At 36.1% G+C, this 21692-nt stretch overlaps 1 protein-coding gene across 2 annotated transcripts in view; it reads right to left on the bottom strand.

Moving 5' to 3' along the window:
* Window positions 1-18684, bottom strand: part of mus312 (mutagen-sensitive 312) — a 63507-nt gene extending 44823 nt beyond the window's left edge. For both annotated transcript variants that reach the window (XM_089249499.1, XM_089249500.1), the window contains exons 1-7: window positions 18585-18684; window positions 16243-16323; window positions 8581-8656; window positions 5064-5604; window positions 3107-3224; window positions 2850-2986; window positions 902-961 (exon numbers count right to left, since the gene is read on the bottom strand). In XM_089249499.1, the coding sequence (XP_089105625.1) occupies window positions 902-961; window positions 2850-2986; window positions 3107-3224; window positions 5064-5604; window positions 8581-8656; window positions 16243-16281 (971 nt within the window). In that variant the 5' untranslated portion in view covers window positions 16282-16323; window positions 18585-18684. The remainder of the gene's footprint in view (window positions 1-901; window positions 962-2849; window positions 2987-3106; window positions 3225-5063; window positions 5605-8580; window positions 8657-16242; window positions 16324-18584) is intronic.
* Window positions 18685-21692: the final 3008 nt, after the last annotated feature.

Raw genomic sequence — 21692 nt, 5'->3', positions numbered from 1 at the left:
GCTTCGTATATCTATCTCTAAGCGAACTCAATATTTCAAAAATCGAGAATTCAATACAGTTTTTAAAATTATTGATGTGACAGAAAACCCCACCAAATTTCCGCATTTATACAGTAGAATCGGCAATTATAACACTGATTTCTATGAGGATCACCCTTTTCCTGACCCTCAAAGTGAAGCTGGTGATGATTATGATGTCTATTCAAAAAGCCTCATTACTGAAAGTATTGAAAATGTTTCAAACCATTATAAAGGCATAAACTATTATACATAACTGGCAGCATTAAAGAAGTGACAAACCATTGTAAAGGCATAAACACGTCTGAAACGCATTGCTAGGGAACCACGATAAACAAAGTAAACGTTCGGAAAGTGATTGTTGAGGCCCAAAAACCATTGTTGCCCGACAGTTTTTTGCCCGTTTGGGGCATTTGCCCTGCTCTGACAAAATTTTAAAATAGCCTATCGTTCAAGTCGGGTCCCATTTGGTATATACGCAAAATTTGGTGACGATCGATCTAAAATTGTAGATTTGTATAGCGAACACACACACACAGACAGAAAATCAATTTTATATGTATAGATAATATAGCTTGTAATATATAATTACAAGATATACTAATCCATAGAGAATTTTCCCTTGCTTTTTCCATAGTAAAGTGGTATTTCTTTCTAAGAGGTGTCTCAGTCTTATAAAACTCATTACTATAAACAGAATTTCTCAAGTGCAATATAATGGAATCGCAATGTGCTTTTATATTACACATGCTTTTTTTAACATTCTGTAACATGTTTAATTTTAATCATGCAATAGAAGAATGATGACTTTAATTGGTAGACATAAATATAAATGGCAAGAACTTTTCTGCTCTTTTTTTTTTAATATGAAATCACGAAATACCTCTTTGGCTTTTTCAGATATTTTCTGGGTAAAGCTGGAGCTTGTCTCAAACTAGCACTCCTGTTGAGAATGTATAAAATGGTTAATGAACTTTTACAGTATAGATGGCATACACTAATAAATAATACATTCAATTAAATAAGAAGTGGAAGAATTAATATTTTTATAAATTATTTACATGTTTCTACAATTAGTAAAGAATTATCATCTTCCTGTCCATCAAGATAAACGTTTATTGTACATACTAAAGAAAATATGTAACCTATCACAGGGCTTGACAACTCCCAGACACAAAGGTATCATAGCGACTAAAAAATTGATAGTGAAGCCTAAAATATGTGATTCTAAATTAGTCTGAGGAGGAGGGCTTGACAAATTGAAAAAAAAATTTGGGCACCAGCTAGATTTCTTAGGCACCAAGCATGGTTGTTTTCTCAAAAAGAACTACCTTAAATAATGTTAAAACGTCTTTTCTAAGCCCTTCACGACTTTTTTCCAAGCAGAACGACGCACTACCATGGAATTAGAAAATTTTGCGATCCTTCAACAAACCTTCTAACTTACCTTTCACAATGAAACTGACTTATGACATATACGCAAAAATGATATGCTAATTTTGAAATCAGTCAAGTGCCTGTACTTGAGACAATTTTGAACTTCAAAAAATCAAAACCTCAATAAAACATTAAAATAAAAATAATATTAAAAAGCATTTCAAAGGGTCTTTAGGCCCTTTGTACTGATAATTTGAAAATATTAGGTGGACATTTAGTACATAAAAAAAAAACATTTGACCAAGTTAGGCACTGGTACCCTAACTTGGGATAGTGTTGCTTTATGTTTAAGTGCCTTAACTTGAGGCCAGTTGAATATTTTTAGAAAAATAAGTCCTAAGACAATACTAGACTAAAAACAGTTCAAAGGTCATTTTATTCACCAAAAATAATGTCACAGCCTTATGAGAAAATCACAGTATAAGTTCTCTGGGAAAAAAATATCACACATGACAGCACACATTCAAAAAACTAACAAATGCACTTAGGAAATAGAACAACTTGAAGTGCAAAAACTTTAACAAACTTGAAAAATGTCAATGTGTGTAGCAACTTTGGCTGACGTGACTGGACAAAGAACAAAACACAGAAATGTTTGAAAAGCTAGAGGACAAAATTGTAGCAATCTCAGCAGACACTAAGAGGTTTAAAAATTCAATTGATCTCATTTATTCTTCAAACTTCATCAATGTCATCACCATCAGGAAATAAGAACACATTTATTTTACCCATGTAAGTTCTCATAAAATAAATTGTGAACAGCTGCACATCTGAACTAGTATCTATGACTATTTATATGTAATTAATTTGTAATTCCATGTAATGTGCCTTGTGCCTAACATGGGACAGTGTCCCAAGTTCAGACCAACTTCACTCTTTCTACTCAAGCCGGGCTGTAACTAACAGTAATGGCAGTTAAAAAAAAAGATTGAATCGATCCCCCATAAAATGCTGGCCTTGTCAAAAAAAGGCCAGCATTTTATAGGGGAGACATTACTTAACATTGCCTTAAATCAGAGAACCCCACCCCCATGTCTAAATGTAACTGTGGTGCAAACCTTAGTATATTACATTAAAAAAACCTACCAATTTTCAGGAAAACGCATGACAACCTTATTCTCAATCTAAACACATTCTACACTACTGAAACTAATCATAAAATGTTAACATAACAACAAACAAACGTGATGACCTGCTTTAAACGTAATCTACAATAGACAACAACAACTACAATTTACAAATGACAACAGCTGTCAGCACTGCCAACACATTAAAACAAAAAGTCCTAAATTGTCTGAAGTCAGGCTTCGGTCCCAAATATGGGCACACTTTTGTGTTGTGTGTGTGTTGACTGCGTGTATATATATATATATATATATATGTATATATGTTACTTTTCAGGCATAAGAGGCATCAGTCCAGCAGCAACCCTTTCTGTAACATGCTTCAACTGAAGCTGCAAAGCATTAAATACACTTTGTGCATTCATTCCTCTGACTCTGCTACACTTCTTGATATGAATCAGTCTGGCCTATGAAAATCAAGCAAAAAAAAAGAACAAAAAACTACTGTTTTATTTTACTGCAGAGATCCCATTTTTTAAATAAAATACAAAATTATTAGAAGCTGTATTTGTCAAAAAAGGTGTCACCTCTGGAGTTGAGCATTTTTTGAAGCATAATGGACATTCGTTAATTGCAACAACAGTACTCTCGGATGAAGCAGTGTTAACAGCATTTTCAACATGGTTCGTGGAGTTATCAAGGCAACTGAATAAACAAATAATTATATAAAAAGTTTTATACAGGGCATGACGGGGATACAAATGAACATAATGCATAGATGCCAATACCAAAACTTGAAAAATATGTAGTTTATCACATGATAAAATAATTTGCCATGAAAAAAAGTTTATACAAATAAAAGGGAAAATATGGGATTTTTAGCGATTGCATGGGGTGGCCATATGACCCATTTTCCCAAGATATCCCCACATTCTCAGTCCTGAATTTTTTTTATAAAAATTTCATATTTTTTCTGTATTTTCAACAAAACCTATTGAATTTTTTTTATCCTTCACTTAAATAAAGGATTAAAATTATTTTGGCAACTTATAAAAGAAAATTATGATTGTATATGATTGTATAATGACCATAATATGAATATTATTCACATATTTGTGACATTATAAGTTTCTTTTTTCATATAATTTGTATTAATTCACTGTGATTTGCTGTAGCACTTTATTTCCAGCTGTTGATGATTCTTCTGTGATTTTAGCAATAATTGGCAAGTTTGCATAATTTTTGCATCATATTTGGCAACAATTGCCCATATCCAGTACTTGAAATCCTAATTTCCCATATTTTTCCTGAGAAAGCATGGTTAGCCTGGAATCGCAGAGACTGTAAGAGAATTTTCTTCAGGGATTTTTCATTCAAATGAAATGCAATTTAAGGATGTTTCTATAAAGAGACGAAAAATCAGAAGAATCTGGTTTCCGACTGGATAATTTTATAATAAGGCTAAAAAAAATCAGGAAAACATCTGGGTAAATCAGAAGTGTAGCTGTGTTAGTCGAGTGGTCATAGTGACGAACTCACATCACGAGGCTCCAGGTTCGAAGCCTACCTTTTCCTCACAGGGGTGGTCGAATGAAGTGGTTTTTCTGTGGTTCCCAACTTTGAGGCATGAATGCGAGCCGATCTCCATGCTGAAAAGTCTTGCAACAGAGAGCAGCAGGCTTACAATGATACAATTATTCAATCAGTACACTTCAGTCATAATTAGAAAAATTGACAGCAGATGGCAGCACTACACATAACAAGTGTTACACAGACACAGACTTCATGTCAGGTTCACAACTCATACATGCATAGCTTCCAGCATGACCCAGGTCTTCTTTGAACACCTGCTAAAATCTCTTCATTGAGACAGAGTGGTGGGCCATGATCTGGTTAGGAGGAAGTAAATCAGAAACATTGGTACCTGTGATAATGGAAACTTTTTAGAGTCAATGTCTTTTCAAATGCAAGTATCAGAATCATTTCTTTTTGATGAAGGGAATTTTATTGTTTTTAAACAAGATATTTTATCATTTGTTATGCATGTTGGTTAATATACAAAATATGGTCAAACCTCTCTAAGTAGATATCATTGGGAATTGAAAGCATGATATTCGCTTACGCAATCTCTATCCCTTTACACAGTCATACAAAATATAGTGAAAGTACCTCATTAAATTTATTTACTATGTGGTATAATAAGAAATTCTGCAAACATAGCTTTTCTTACATATAAATTTACATCACAAACTTACTTCTTATGCGTTTTGGGTAAACAGGTTGGAAAAAAAATTAATATAAAAATCAAGTATAAATTCAAAAAGGGTGATTCATTGTGTTTGAAAATCTTGGACAGAGAATAAACATTCAACTGAGAGGTGTTTTCCAATTTTTGTTACATTAATGTATAGACGCAGGACAGGACTAGAAAATATTATCTACTAAACTTGCAGAGGTTCAACTGTCTAAAATGATCTAAAATGAGATATGATGCCATTTTATGGCATTAATACATATTTATATTTACAAAACACAATTTGTTACCTGTTAACATGATCAAATCTATCTGAGACAGTTAAGAGAGAGATGTCTATTTTACAAATGCTACATGTGATCGGCAAATTTTCTTCTAAAGACACACCATCGTTAATCTTTTTATCTTTCTTGTGCTCAAATGTCTTGATGCATTCTGAAAGATGAACAGCCCTCAGCTGTTCTGGAAACGTTTTCTTGCAGACTACACACACCCATTTTGTATCAGCAACTATGCCCTCAATCTTATCCTGGCTATTTGGTGGTGGGCTTCCAGATTCATTAGGCACATCAGAAGGCAAGTGATTCTGAGTAGATTCACATGAAGGTTTAATATAGGGCAAGTCATGAATTTCATTACCCTGATTTGTCTTTGTTTCATTATCATATGAAAGACCTGTATCCAATGCAGAGAGTTCACTTGATTTTTCATCCAAGCTTGAATGGTTTTTGCCAGATGTCTCTTCTTCTAGTTTAGATGGGGTCAAGAGAAATGTTGTGGATGAACAATGCAAAGCTTCCAGATCTTTCTTAAGTCTTTTTGCACTGCAACCTGTTGAACAATACTTTGATTAAGCAATTATTAGGCTATTTCAATCAAAATTTCTAATTGTTTACATCACTGCTAACCAAGCTTTTTGGAGCACGCCCCCCCCCCTCTTTTGACAAGAAATGTATCGGCGACCCCATACACATGGAGACCATATATCCCAGTTTTCCAGGAAATTCCTGATTTTTTGCTAGCAAATGTGCTGACCATGATATACTTTTCAGGATGACTGTTTCTCTCGGTTTCAATTTGATGACACTAACATATTACATTTACACAAACATAATATTTTTTTAAAAATTGTATTAAAAAGGGTTTTTTTTTTAGTTTTTAGCGTTTCTTTTGCAAGTTGGAAGTGTAATGAAGTGAATATGCCCTGATTTTTATATACAGAGTGATTTAGAAAGAATTATCAGATTTCGAAATGACTCTACTTGAAATCCTCCATTAATAATATTGTTCATAAAAAGTAGACACATTTATCCCTTTATAATTCACATTTGACTTATCACACACAGGCAGACAGGAATGACCGCTGACTGCCCAGAGAGACCATCTTGGGATGGTTGGTGCATTTTCCTAAAGGAAGGGATGGTCTTGGTGAGTCATGATATCAGACTCGATTAATCGAACCGGAATCCTGATAGCATTCACCAGAAACTAACAAAGCTGTGTGTTATAACTTATTAAATACACATTCTGTGCTTTTACTTTTAAATAATATATAATTTTTAGATCAAATGATTCTCTCTGAGTCACCCTGAATAAGTATTAACTTGATATATTGGTTATTGTAAAGGTAGAATTTGATGAAATTACATTGTACCTTACGATATATGGGTAAGCAGCTCATCTAAGAAAAGACATTTTTAGTTGTAATATATTTTTATTCCCCAAAGCAGAATGTTTTGCATTGTTCTGCAACAAGCCCTTGGCTGACTGGAAATGTTCTGCAGTTTCTATAATAGTGTTTTCTACATTTTTCTAAAATTCTTCCTGATTGCTCTGCAGTAGCACTGATTTTTCTGTGACGTACATCACAGATTTTGGAATATTCTGCTTTGGGGTTTTTATTCACATGTTGCGGAAAATAAAAATAAGTTTCTCACTTGCGACGTTTTATTTTGGAGAATCTGTCGCGATCCCCTAAGGGGTCACAACTGGTACTGGTCGCAACAAAATACTTCTTTCTGGTGGTTAGTTATAAAATGTTTATCTGATATACAATTTCTCATTTCTTTCATAGTCTGATATCGAAGGTTGCAAGAAGAAGCTAGTTGAGCAGCTTATTAAGCAGATATTTGAGTCTCCGGGGCCACCTCCTAGGGGGTAACAACCCACATTTTGGGAACCACTGGTTTACATCATAAGGTGAAACTTACAAATGCTTAACAAAGTGAGAGTTAAATGTAATCCCACTATCCAGAAAATAGAAACTTTGCCGGGTTTTAATTCACGGAAAAATTTTAACACGTTTTTATCTTAAAGAAATTCAACTTCCATGCAATATTCCAGCCAGCAAATAAACTCACCTTCTCTCAGCTGAAAGATCCCACCCTCCAAAGAATTTGGTGCATCTACTTTATTCCGTCCATGAATTGGGATATATTGGCCAAACTAGGAGAAATCTAAATGTTCAAGTTACCGAACCCCAAAAAATGTCGAAACGGGCGAACTAATAGTTCAGCTATTGCTCAAATCAGTTTCTGCATGATTTTGATTTTGAGAAAGCATCTGTTCTCAAAAAAAGCAACACACAATTTTTAACTGAATTTTTTCGCGCGAGGGGTACTTCATCAAAACTTGAAAAGATTTTTTTTCGTTAACGATGGAAGGAACACACCACCTATATCGTCAGTTTGGACAAACAGAAGCAACTCGCTGCAGTGTTGAACATGTCAAACATTGTCAGGGCAAGCATTTTTCTTGCAACTGTTGGTTGGCACCAACATATTTCCTGGTGACATTTAATAATAGATATACTTATACATTTAATTTTACCAGAAACCGACATTCACAATTGGTACAGTCATTATAGCGTAGGACACACATGATGAAGGTGGGGAGTTTGATTGCCTCTTATATATACCCAGCCGAAATTTTTTTTTATCCCTATCATCTCCGTCTCTTGATGATCTGAAATTTATAATTAAATTATAATTTTAATAAAATTTAATTTTTTATCACATTTAATTTTTTTAAACTATTGCACAGGTTAAATGTGATTCATTATATTTCATCACCAATCACCAGATGCACGGGACTAGGGAGTTGTTCTCAAAACAGCAAAAGTAGCGAGACAGGGATATGGGAACAGGCCGCCCTCATACAATGAATTGTCATTTATTGATTTCGATTCACTAAAAAATGCTCTCATTTTTTTCTGATTTAATCCTAATGCGATTTAGCTGCATCAAATTGACAATAATAATGGCTCCATTTATTGATTCATAGGGAGCTGAACAATAGGAGCCAAAAATGCCTTTTTTTAGAGCGTTCATTCATAAGCGTTGTTTATTTAAGCGAAATCACCAATTAACTCTACCATTTGGCAATAAGTTGCCGATCAAAATATATGTTCAATGTTCAACACTGCAGTCAGACTCTCGTAGGCAGACTTTATAGACCTTGGCCGAGACAGGGTTTTCAACACTTTGCACAACAGATGGCACCACAATTCGCATTCAAAGACCACTCAGGCTCAGCAAATGCAAAGGCAAACTCTCCAGACAACCAAAAGTAAATACCACTCCCCCTTCACTTTCAACCATTTCACTTGTGTATGGTTTCTGATTACGAGGTTCTGATAACGGCTCTCCATTGTGAAGCCGAAACAAATAAACCAATAGAAAGAAAAAAATTCATTTGTCTTAACAATGTGTTAAAGTTTTTCTGTGAATTAACCCTATTACAAAAACATGATTTGAGTGGTGATGGAAGAATTGATTTTTTTTGCAAAACATAAAATAAAAACTATACTTGGCTGACTGAGGATTCTGTTCACTTTTTTTCTTTTTTTTTCTTCCTCGAGCTTCTTATTGTTCCGAACAAAAGGCTGTGGGAGAAAAAAAAAGTTTTGCATTGAATTTTTACAAAGTGCTTCATAATTTCTTTTACTAAAAAGATTATTAAATAAAGTATTTTATAAATACTAAAATTTTCTAAAATACCGTAAACACCCAGTTTGTCCATTTTAAAGATCATAACTCCCCATCTGTCTCTGTAAAGTCTGATACCCCCTCAGGGATTGGTCCTCTCCCCTTTATTATGGTTAATTTACACCAATGACCTCTCAGAATCCCCTTAATTGCACCACTAGATTCCTTGCCGATGACTGCGTAATTTACCACATCATTAATTAAAAGTCCAATCAAGAACTTCTCAAATATAACCTGGTTTCAATCTCTGTCTGGTGTACAGTGTACATTAAGGCAGATGCCTATCAACATTTCAAGAACAGTTCTCATGAGAGTTACCCGTAAATTAATTCCTCTTGAATTCTCTTGACTTGGATTCAATTCTCAGCAAAGACTTTTATACAAACTTTCATTTTCAAAATTCATCTTGGCATTAATATCCAGAAAGACTGCCTCCTACAAAATTGTTTTGTTTGTTTGTTTTTTCTTTTTTTAATGTTTGCTATTCTTTTTGTCCCAGTTTTACCAATTTTTCTTATGATGCTAACTACTAGTGTTGAAGAAGCATTGGGCATGAACCGAAACATACAATGACTAGGGATATATAAATTTCATAGTCACAAAATAAACACGATAAATGCAAAATTCACAAAGTAAATGCAACAAAAGCAAAATTTGCCAATGTTAATGATTAAATGGGGAATTTTTAATTTTTACTACTTTTCTGCAAAATCTCGATATTTTACACGTTACACTTACACATCGCTAATTTTTCCGTGCACTCCTAAGTCATAACTGACACCTTAAAAGAATACAAAATTGAATACTCTCAAGTTAAGGGCTTAGTATCAGACTCTGTGCATTATACGACTGTGTGATTCAATTCAATAAAAACACTTCTTGGTGACAACACTTTGCATTACCAATGCTTTTACATAGAAACATAAAATTCTGACATATTAGGATGGTGGAAATTGGTGAAGAGCATACGGGAATTACGCCTGAAGACACAGCAGCAGAGAAGAGTTTTAAACACATAAGACACATATTTAAAGACATCTAACACAACAAATGAAGCTTACTAGCATATAGGTAGACTATTCTGTCCATCTGAAGCCACAACAACACCTACATCAACTTTAAACTAAAATTTATCTCACTAGAAAGCTTCCCCTAAATACCTTTTTTTTGCTTGAAAAGTGTGCGCGTGCATGTGAACAAATGTAAAATTTTTGATTTGAAATTAATTCTTGTACTTTCGTGAACAAATACAAAGCTTTCTATTTATTTGATTTTTTTCTTTATTTTTTTGCGAAATTTACATACTTCTAACGATGTCCTTTAATCTTGAAAATTCATCAGTCAAAATCCATGTTTTTATTTTGCTTTGCATGTATCATAAAATGTTGCTGTAGCTGTGCCGATTTCATTCCAGCAATTCCAGTGTAAATGATTAGGTATTAAAAAAATCAATACTACCCAAAAAAATGAAATAGACATTGGTAATACAGTGGATCTCACAACATTTTTGAAAACTCTGTCATTAAAAAACATTGAGAGTGACAAAACACTCTAAATGGGAAATCTTATTGAGAATTGGTTAGAGTTGGGACCACTAAAAATAAATCATACTAACAGGGAGAATGTTTTACGTGGGAACATCATAAGCAGGATCGACTGTATACTATACTAGCTATAATACCCGGCGTTGCCCGGGATTTCTTCAATGAGGCTGTTAGGAACACATGATATCTCCCTCTTTCTTTGAGGGACATGCAAACCGTGTCTAAAGTTAACCAATATGGCGACTTCCTGTGCGACTCATGAAATAAAACAAATCTAGATTTAAAGAAACAGGGGGGCTTCATAATTTTTTTTCTTCCTCGAGCTTCTTATTTTTCCGAACAAAAGGCTGTGGGAGAAAAAAAAAAGTTTTGCATTGAATTTTTACAAAGTGCTTCATAATTTTTTTTACTAAAAAGATTATTAAATAAAGTATTTCATAAATACTAAAATTTTCTAAAATACCGTAAACACCCAGTTTGTCCATTTTAAAGATCATAACTCCCCATCTGTCTCTGTAAAGTCTGATACCCCCTCAGGGATTGGTCCTCTCCCCTTTATTATGGTTAATTTACACCAATGACCTCTCAGAATCCCCTTAATTGCACCACTAGATTCCTTGCCGATGACTGCGTAATTTACCACATCATTAATTAAAAGTCCAATCAAGAACTTCTCAAATATAACCTGGTTTCAATCTCTGTCTGGTGTACAGTGTACATTAAGGCAGATGCCTATCAACATTTCAAGAACAGTTCTCATGAGAGTTACCCGTAAATTAATTCCTCTTGAATTCTCTTGACTTGGATTCAATTCTCAGCAAAGACTTTTATACAAACTTTCATTTTCAAAATTCATCTTGGCATTAATATCCAGAAAGACTGCCTCCTACAAAATTGTTTTGTTTGTTTGTTTTTTTCTTTTTTTAATGTTTGCTATTCTTTTTGTCCCAGTTTTACCAATTTTTCTTATGATGCTAACTACTAGTGTTGAAGAAGCATTGGGCATGAACCGAAACATACAATGACTAGGGATATATAAATTTCATAGTCACAAAATAAACACGATAAATGCAAAATTCACAAAGTAAATGCAACAAAAGCAAAATTTGCCAATGTTAATGATTAAATGGGGAATTTTTAATTTTTACTACTTTTCTGCAAAATCTCGATATTTTACACGTTACACTTACACATCGCTAATTTTTCCGTGCACTCCTAAGTCATAACTGACACCTTAAAAGAATACAAAATTGAATACTCTCAAGTTAAGGGCTTAGTATCAGACTCTGTGCATTATACGACTGTGTGATTCAATTCAATAAAAACACTTCTTGGTGACAACACTTTGCATTACCAATGCTTTTACATAGAAACATAAAATTCTGACATATTAGGATGGTGGAAATTGGTGAAGAGCATACGGGAATTACGCCTGAAGACACAGCAGCAGAGAAGAGTTTTAAACACATAAGACACATATTTAAAGACATCTAACACAACAAATGAAGCTTACTAGCATATAGGTAGACTATTCTGTCCATCTGAAGCCACAACAACACCTACATCAACTTTAAACTAAAATTTATCTCACTAGAAAGCTTCCCCTAAATACCTTTTTTTTGCTTGAAAAGTGTGCGCGTGCGTGTGAACAAATGTAAAATTTTTGATTTGAAATTAATTCTTGTACTTTCGTGAACAAATACAAAGCTTTCTATTTATTTGATTTTTTTCTTTATTTTTTTGCGAAATTTACATACTTCTAACGATGTCCTTTAATCTTGAAAATTCATCAGTCAAAATCCATGTTTTTATTTTGCTTTGCATGTATCATAAAATGTTGCTGTAGCTGTGCCGATTTCATTCCAGCAATTCCAGTGTAAATGATTAGGTATTAAAAAAATCAATACTACCCAAAAAAATGAAATAGACATTGGTAATACAGTGGATCTCACAACATTTTTGAAAACTCTGTCATTAAAAAACATTGAGAGTGACAAAACACTCTAAATGGGAAATCTTATTGAGAATTGGTTAGAGTTGGGACCACTAAAAATAAATCATACTAACAGGGAGAATGTTTTACGTGGGAACATCATAAGCGGGATCGACTGTATACTATACTAGCTATAATACCCGGCGTTGCCCGGGATTTCTTCAATGAGGCTGTTAGGAACACATGATATCTCCCTCTTTCTTTGAGGGACATGCAAACCGTGTCTAAAGTTAACCAATATGGCGACTTCCTGTGCGACTCATGAAATAAAACAAATCTAGATTTAAAGAAACAGGGGGGCTTCATAATTTTTTTTCTTCCTCGAGCTTCTTATTTTTCCGAACAAAAGGCTGTGGGAGAAAAAAAAAAGTTTTGCATTGAATTTTTACAAAGTGCTTCATAATTTCTTTTACTAAAAAGATTATTAAATAAAGTATTTTATAAATACTAAAATTTTCTAAAATACCGTAAACACCCAGTTTGTCCATTTTAAAGATCATAACTCCCCATCTGTCTCTGTAAAGTCTGATACCCCCTCAGGGATTGGTCCTCTCCCCTTTATTATGGTTAATTTACACCAATGACCTCTCAGAATCCCCTTAATTGCACCACTAGATTCCTTGCCGATGACTGCGTAATTTACCACATCATTAATTAAAAGTCCAATCAAGAACTTCTCAAATATAACCTGGTTTCAATCTCTGTCTGGTGTACAGTGTACATTAAGGCAGATGCCTATCAACATTTCAAGAACAGTTCTCATGAGAGTTACCCGTAAATTAATTCCTCTTGAATTCTCTTGACTTGGATTCAATTCTCAGCAAAGACTTTTATACAAACTTTCATTTTCAAAATTCATCTTGGCATTAATATCCAGAAAGACTGCCTCCTACAAAATTGTTTTGTTTGTTTGTTTTTTCTTTTTTTAATGTTTGCTATTCTTTTTGTCCCAGTTTTACCAATTTTTCTTATGATGCTAACTACTAGTGTTGAAGAAGCATTGGGCATGAACCGAAACATACAATGACTAGGGATATATAAATTTCATAGTCACAAAATAAACACGATAAATGCAAAATTCACAAAGTAAATGCAACAAAAGCAAAATTTGCCAATGTTAATGATTAAATGGGGAATTTTTAATTTTTACTACTTTTCTGCAAAATCTCGATATTTTACACGTTACACTTACACATCGCTAATTTTTCCGTGCACTCCTAAGTCATAACTGACACCTTAAAAGAATACAAAATTGAATACTCTCAAGTTAAGGGCTTAGTATCAGACTCTGTGCATTATACGACTGTGTGATTCAATTCAATAAAAACACTTCTTGGTGACAACACTTTGCATTACCAATGCTTTTACATAGAAACATAAAATTCTGACATATTAGGATGGTGGAAATTGGTGAAGAGCATACGGGAATTACGCCTGAAGACACAGCAGCAGAGAAGAGTTTTAAACACATAAGACACATATTTAAAGACATCTAACACAACAAATGAAGCTTACTAGCATATAGGTAGACTATTCTGTCCATCTGAAGCCACAACAACACCTACATCAACTTTAAACTAAAATTTATCTCACTAGAAAGCTTCCCCTAAATACCTTTTTTTTGCTTGAAAAGTGTGCGCGTGCGTGTGAACAAATGTAAAATTTTTGATTTGAAATTAATTCTTGTACTTTCGTGAACAAATACAAAGCTTTCTATTTATTTGATTTTTTTCTTTATTTTTTTGCGAAATTTACATACTTCTAACGATGTCCTTTAATCTTGAAAATTCATCAGTCAAAATCCATGTTTTTATTTTGCTTTGCATGTATCATAAAATGTTGCTGTAGCTGTGCCGATTTCATTCCAGCAATTCCAGTGTAAATGATTAGGTATTAAAAAAATCAATACTACCCAAAAAAATGAAATAGACATTGGTAATACAGTGGATCTCACAACATTTTTGAAAACTCTGTCATTAAAAAACATTGAGAGTGACAAAACACTCTAAATGGGAAATCTTATTGAGAATTGGTTAGAGTTGGGACCACTAAAAATAAATCATACTAACAGGGAGAATGTTTTACGTGGGAACATCATAAGCGGGATCGACTGTATACTATACTAGCTATAATACCCGGCGTTGCCCGGGATTTCTTCAATGAGGCTGTTAGGAACACATGATATCTCCCTCTTTCTTTGAGGGACATGCAAACCGTGTCTAAAGTTAACCAATATGGCGACTTCCTGTGCGACTCATGAAATAAAACAAATCTAGATTTAAAGAAACAGGGGGGCTTCATAATTTTTTTTCTTCCTCGAGCTTCTTATTTTTCCGAACAAAAGGCTGTGGGAGAAAAAAAAAAGTTTGGCATTGAATTTTTACAAAGTGCTTCATAATTTTTTTTACTAAAAAGATTATTAAATAAAGTATTTTATAAATACTAAAATTTTCTAAAATACCGTAAACACCCAGTTTGTCCATTTTAAAGATCATAACTCCCCATCTGTCTCTGTAAAGTCTGATACCCCCTCAGGGATTGGTCCTCTCCCCTTTATTATGGTTAATTTACACCAATGACCTCTCAGAATCCCCTTAATTGCACCACTAGATTCCTTGCCGATGACTGCGTAATTTACCACATTATTAATTAACTCTATAATGCCCAGATCGCCCGAAGTCGGCCGAGTAGGTTAATGCCCATAACCGCCTCAAGTCGGCCCAGCTAGGGGGTATGGGTATGTTTTGGTGGGCCTTTGTCAACTACGGGGAAGGAGATGACAGCTCTTGTCAGAGGCGGGAACGGAAAAGACAACTGCAACGCCCTATCAATGGGATTTTTGCTGATGTACTAGAATGTTCCTTGAGAATGCACTAAGGCTTCAATGCATTTTACAAAGAGATAATACTGTGAGGAAAGGGTTCCATTTTCAGTATATAGACAAATTATCTCCCGAAATTCCATTGAAATGAAAGGGTGAACGTCAATGCAAAGGGTGGCATGAATAGAAACTCGTGGAGAAAGGGTGGGGAGAGGGAAAGTGGCCGAAATTTAGACGAGTCCACTTCCAACACAAAAAACTTGGTATTTTCACGACCCTCCCAGGTTTTTTATCTGGGCGTTAAAGAGTTAAAAGTCCAATCAAGAACTTCTCAAACATAACCTGGTTTCAATCTCTGTCTGGTGTACAGTGTACACCAAGGCAGATGCCTATCAACATTTCAAGAACAGTTCTCATGAGAGTTACCCGTAAATTAATTCCTCTTGAATTCTCTCACTTGATCAATAATTTAACCATATGCCAAGTTTCTCAAATTAAATACCTCGGCATCATAATCTCAGCTGACCTACGTTGGAACAAACATGTTGATTACATCTTCCAGAATGTCTCAACAAACTTTTCTTCCTCTGCTGCAACCTTTAAACACTCCACTCAGGATACCAGACTTATACTTTCCTACACAGTGGAAATCTGGGACCCCTATACCTCCAGTAATACAGACAAACTCGAATCAATCCAAAATAAATCTCCCCGCTTTGCCCACGACTGCTGGTCATCCTTACATTCTGTGTCCGAACTTAAAAACAAACTTCATCTCGACTCTCTCTCCACTCTTCATCTCATTTCTCGATTAACCCTATTATATAAGATTCCCCAGGGTCATCTCAACTTTGATGCTTCTGGTATCCTAGCCAAGCCATCCCACATCTTCAAAAGACTTGACCATTCCCTTAAAATAAAACCTATATTTGCTTCGACTGACTGCTTTAAATACAGATTCTTCCCTCATACCATTAATAAATGGAACAAACTCCCCTGTTCTATTGTCGACTCTCCCCACTATCACTAGTTTTTTGTAAAATATCTATGTCACATTCACCCAAATTCTCTTGTATAGGCCTCAGGGCCAACAATATTATATTAATAAGTAAATAAAACCACAACCTTTCGTGGAAGGAAGTCTGCAAAAGAGTCATCATCCATTGATGCATTAAATTCCTATATTAGAACGGTATCAAAACTGATCTGTAAGGAAGAGAAGGGAAACAATTATTTAATCAGAGTGATCAAAGAAAATAAAATGTTTTTTCTAATAAGTGAATGCACAAATATAGCAGGGTTACACATGAAAACTTCCATTAGAATACACAATTTTTTACCATACAAATAAATACAAATACAAAGGTCACAGTAGGCAAATTGCCCAATGAGGTGGCTGAAAAAAAAGACGGCCATGGAAAGTATCGTTGCCAAATGTAACTAAAACGCAGCAACCCAATATAAGAGCATATATATCAAAAAATAATTATTAAAAACATATAATACACACTACCCATAAAATGTTTTTATATGGTTGTCTTATCTAAGTATAGATAACTTCTCGATTCCTCCCATTATAAGCACTGTATTTCTTTTTAAGTGAGCCAACGCACGACATCCAGAGGTAAGATATTCCATTTATTAACAACCAGAGGCGGATTTATTGTTAAATCGGCCCATTAAAGAACATATACTGAATATATGTATATATACATATATTCAGTATATGTTCCTTAAAAATGCAAGGTGAAATGTATATATACAGTCGAATCCCATTTTAACGAATACCGTTATAACGAAAATCTTGTTTAAATAAACATTTTTCTAATTCCTTAAATAAATTTACATAGGAACAATGCGAACAACCTGAAATTCCTTTATAACGAAATGATCTTTCCGGCCTCTTGGAGTTCGTTATAACGGGATTCGACTGTATATATACCATTTTACCTTGCATTTTTTTACAGCCGAGGGATTCCACTTCCCTCACCTGAATGACAGGCCTGAATCCTATGCAATTTTTAAACATAAATTTACTTTACAGAGGCATGCTAAGGCTAGACCCAAAGGTCTGGGTCCAGGATATGGGGGGTTCTAGTGGCCCTCGCTACAAAGTCTGATTTGAGATAAGCTTTGAAAGTATGTCATAAATAATTCACATCAGTTTCTGTTTAAGGTAGGATTACCAATCATCCTCCTTTAGGAGGACATGTTCTTCTTTTTGATGTCATTTCAAACATCCTCCTATGTTTCGGAAAATTTCCCCTTTTCAAATTTCCGAAATTATTTTTATTTTCTTCTGAGAATATATTTCCCCCACTTTGAAACACATATTTTGTCATTGATATGAATGTTTTTGTATTGTTTTTTTTCCCCACATGCATTCAGTGGCAGGGCTGTGGCGTGCCTTCTCGGGGCCAACATGTTCTTAGGAAGGCCTTAAAAGGAGAAAATTGTGTAAAATAGACGTACATTATTTGGGAGGCCCCCATTCAGCTCGGGGCAACCCTGTTCAGTGGCCGGAATAGTGGCACCATCTGTTGTGAAAATTGGGATAAGTGACATCACCAAGGGTTGCACGAGTGTAGGCATCCTCCTTTCTCAGTTTTTGAATCTGGTAACCCTAGTTTAAGGTGAAGCTTCAAACTGTGGTGACAGCGTCCACCACTGGATGGTGCTGTCTGCGTAATAGGGAAAGCATGCACGATGGAGGAACTAGACTTGCATTTTGCAGCTCAAACCAGACAGTCATGCTGTCCGCTCGTTTTTGTAGGTTCTGTAAATTTAATTGTATAATAACTGTTAATTACCTATAAATTGTGAAGGAAGTGTTTGTCTTCAACCACCACATTCCTTCTACAACAAAATGTGCCCCCTTATTATTGGCATGATTCCCACATAGGTGCTGAAACCTGGGGCTGAGACTATTTGAGCCCATCAATAAATTTTGTGAGGTTGCTGAGCTTCTTCATCCCCAATAATTAATGAACAAACAAAAAAAACAGGCCTCGGCCAAACAATATTGAATAAATAAATAAATAAATGTAATGCACCCCCCCCCTTTCTCCTGTGCACAGGTTGAGTTCTGTATACACGTAACGGCTTACAACTTTTTGCCCCTCCCCCTCAACAAGTCAGCGCCTCTGGGGCCCCACATTCTGCTCCCAGGCTGGGATCTTAGGCTGGCCCGGGTATCGGTTCACGGGCCTCTCTGTCGTGAATTTCAAAGATAAAAAACAAATGAGTGGTAGGAATTGCTTCGGGGACCCACAGCTAGAGCCCTGTCAGCCCCTACTATTGTGAAAGAAATGATCATTAGCTAAAGACTACAAAGCGCCCAAGTTGTCCATAAAGTTATTGCTCCTTTGTTGTTATTACTGCGATCACGTTCTCGGAAATACTTCATTGGCCTCTCGAAATTTGTGGTAATTAAAATAAATCATATACACAATACAATCAAGTATTACCTCGTATAAATCAGTGAAACAAAGCTGTAGAAAACATTGAAAAAAATTCAAAACACATGAAGAGATATAGGACGGTCCTAGTTGTCACGTCGACCTTGACCAGAGCCACGATATTCGAGTACGAAAAAAAAAACTTTGGGGATGTTTTCGGCCTCGGACTATAAAGAAAATAAAACGTTCCCTGCCATTTTTTCTTCAGACATTTATGGTTAGATTAACAAAATAAATTGTTGGTTGAATAATCAAACCATCTGTGAAATGGCTTACGTTTTCTCAAGAAGATTTTTTCCTATTTTGTGCAGGTGATAGTGCTGCCACTATGCGATCGGTTGAACATCGTCATGAACGCCGAAGTTCGAACTTCACTTACGGCATATTGGTGGTCAGCTGAATTTAGTTTTCTGTGGTTTCCCAACTACCAACTTCGAGGCTCGAATATGAGTCGATCTCTGATCTAAAAAAGTCTCTTCGCGGCCGACCCAACACAATAAGGCAAACGGAACTAGAGATCACGTGACTTTATCCATCCGATCCTCGGGCATGTTCAACTCGAGGTGTTTGGTCACGTGACACATTCTCTCTGACATGCTGGGAATGATGCTAGGGAATATATTCTCTTGATCTGATGGATAAAGTCTGCTGTTGTTCTGCTAGTGGGCTTTTACGGCAAGGATGCTGTTAGGATCTTCCACCATGTACCCGACTCCCTAAGTAATATGCTATAATCCTCCATGAGGACAGAGCGAAGACACACGGTTGGTCTGGTGGATGGATAAAGTCGCGTGATCTCCAGCTTCGTTGGTCTTGAGTTGAATCAACCGTGATAGAGAGCAATCAGCGCTGCATTTAAAAAATTCATGAATGACGCATAAATAAAAAAATAACCAGTGAATTCGTATGCTCTCGAATTCGGAAGACAGATGGCAGCACCTGACAAGAATTCCGCAGAAGCAAACTTCACTTTCGGTTCTCAACACATAGGCTCACACACACATTCCAACATTTACTCATTGGTTAGAAGAACATGGATGAGGTGCATGTGCGTTTTAGTAGTAGTAGTAGATGATAGTGCTTCCCTTCCTCCTCCGAGAATAATAAACCCGGAAGAGAAATAATCTAGCTTTTTCTATTATTTATACTATACGCATATTTTCATACTACCACAAAGGAAGGGGGAAAAAATATTTCAAACACCGTTTTTTTCTCCTTCTGTAACGTATTTATGTCGTTTATGTCGTCAGAGTCTGTTTCGTGAATTAGTATATTTCGATAGATTAGTTTAGAACCGAGCACGCACAAGCTCCGTCGTTTTTGCGATATAAGCTCATTGATCGTGAGCGTGACGGAGAAAACTCAACCGGCAAGCCGGCCGGGAAAGCACACCCGGTTCGGACCACCACCCCGCCAACCCCCCCAAGCAGCATAACCACACCCAAACCTCCAATCCCCGGGCACATCACCGCTCGACAAATTCAGGACAGCGCTGCGATTCCCACTCCGTCCCGACACCGCGACAAGGCCCCACCGCAGCGGTCCACACCGCCCCAACACGCCCAGCGATGGGAGACCCCCCGACCACCCCAACCATTCCCACCCCCAAGAACTTCTATTGTGGATATGAGAGAACAATTTGTTACAAGACGGGAACATCGCTTCTCATCAAGGAAAACATGGAACGCCTCGCGACAAGGGTCTCAATCGGCGCGTTATTCTTGACTACGTAGGAAGTTATTTGATTTGTCGACTGTTATGTATCTGGCAACACCAGAAAATACAGTATTATGTTTTACGAAGGTGGCAACACTTGAAGGGAATGACAACATGGCGGGAACGAGATGTAAATATTGTTCCGTAATAAATTAGTTAAGAATTATCGTTCATCTCATGATTGACTACCGAAACGGCTCATAAAGTACAATAAAGTACGTAGGAAGTTATTTGATTTGTCGACCTTCAATCTTTTTTTTTCTCCTTGCTATTTCCTGCATCTCCGAACGGTCTAGCCTCTTGTCCTTCTTTTCACTTGAGGAGCCACATGCGGGTGCGACAGTCAAAGCTGCAATTTGAAAAAGTCATGTACAGAGAAATGCACGTGTGCCACATCAAAAAATACTACAGATATATTTAAAAAAACCACCATGTGCAGACAGTACAAATAATCCAAAATCGTGCGCCGCTTATGTATGTATGACATATAAATTAAAAAGTTGGTACCACAGCACCAAATGGGGGGGGGGCGCAATTTACATGGGGCGCTGGTGGGCCAATCTGCCTCTTTTCCAATGTGGCCGGCTGGGCTTTCTGACCTTTTCCCCTGGGATGTTACATGCGGGTGCGACAGTCAAAGTAACAATTTGCCATGAGTAGTGTACAGAGAAATGTACATGTGCCACATCAAACGAAATACAATTAAAGAACATGCTCCTGGGAAAACGGGGCTTTAAGTCTTTATAAGCTGTGTTTTTCCTAAAAGCAGGATTTTTGCTTTTTGTACCGTGCAGGCGGATGGGGATTGGTTAATAAACTTGAAAAGTTCAGATTTTTTCGATCTCCACCCTTACGTGACACTGAAAACCTACTCTTAGAAGCATATGGCCCCTACATCCTGCTGCAGGACACTAGGTTAGGATATTTTGCGGACCCCAAGTCAGACTTTTCCCTCAGCCCCTTCCTTGGAGGACGTCATGCTTAGGAAAACATCCTCTATACCGGATAAATACGCATAGTAGATAAGCACGGATCTAGACGGAAGGGCCGATGGGGACGGTCACCCCTCTCAAGAACAGAATAAAAATTGTGTATCCCGTAAAATACAGGACGATCCAACGAACCTGTACAACTATTCGCCCATCCCAAAGCGTTTTCCTGGATCCGTGCCTGATAGTAGTGATGCGCAAAGGAAAGTTTCCACTGCAGACGGTGCATCCTGTGCTTACCTTTAGCAACTACACCCCACACGGCGACAGTATAAAAAGCTTGAACTTTTCCGGCCTAAAACATATCAAAGAAAGAGATTTTCTGGATGTTAACGCAGAACTGTATTCCAAAAAGAAATGTCTGTCTGGTATATAGGTACCGCACTTGCCCGCTTTGCACGAGGATTCGGGT

This window comes from Pholcus phalangioides, unplaced genomic scaffold, assembly GCF_987345545.1.
Source record: "Pholcus phalangioides strain wild (caught in Gottingen) unplaced genomic scaffold, Ppha-v1.0 ptg000022l_1, whole genome shotgun sequence".
Lineage (NCBI taxonomy): Eukaryota > Metazoa > Arthropoda > Arachnida > Araneae > Pholcidae > Pholcus > Pholcus phalangioides.
The sequence above is the reverse complement of the archived record's forward strand: the minus strand, read 5'-3'. Positions and strand labels throughout refer to the sequence as shown.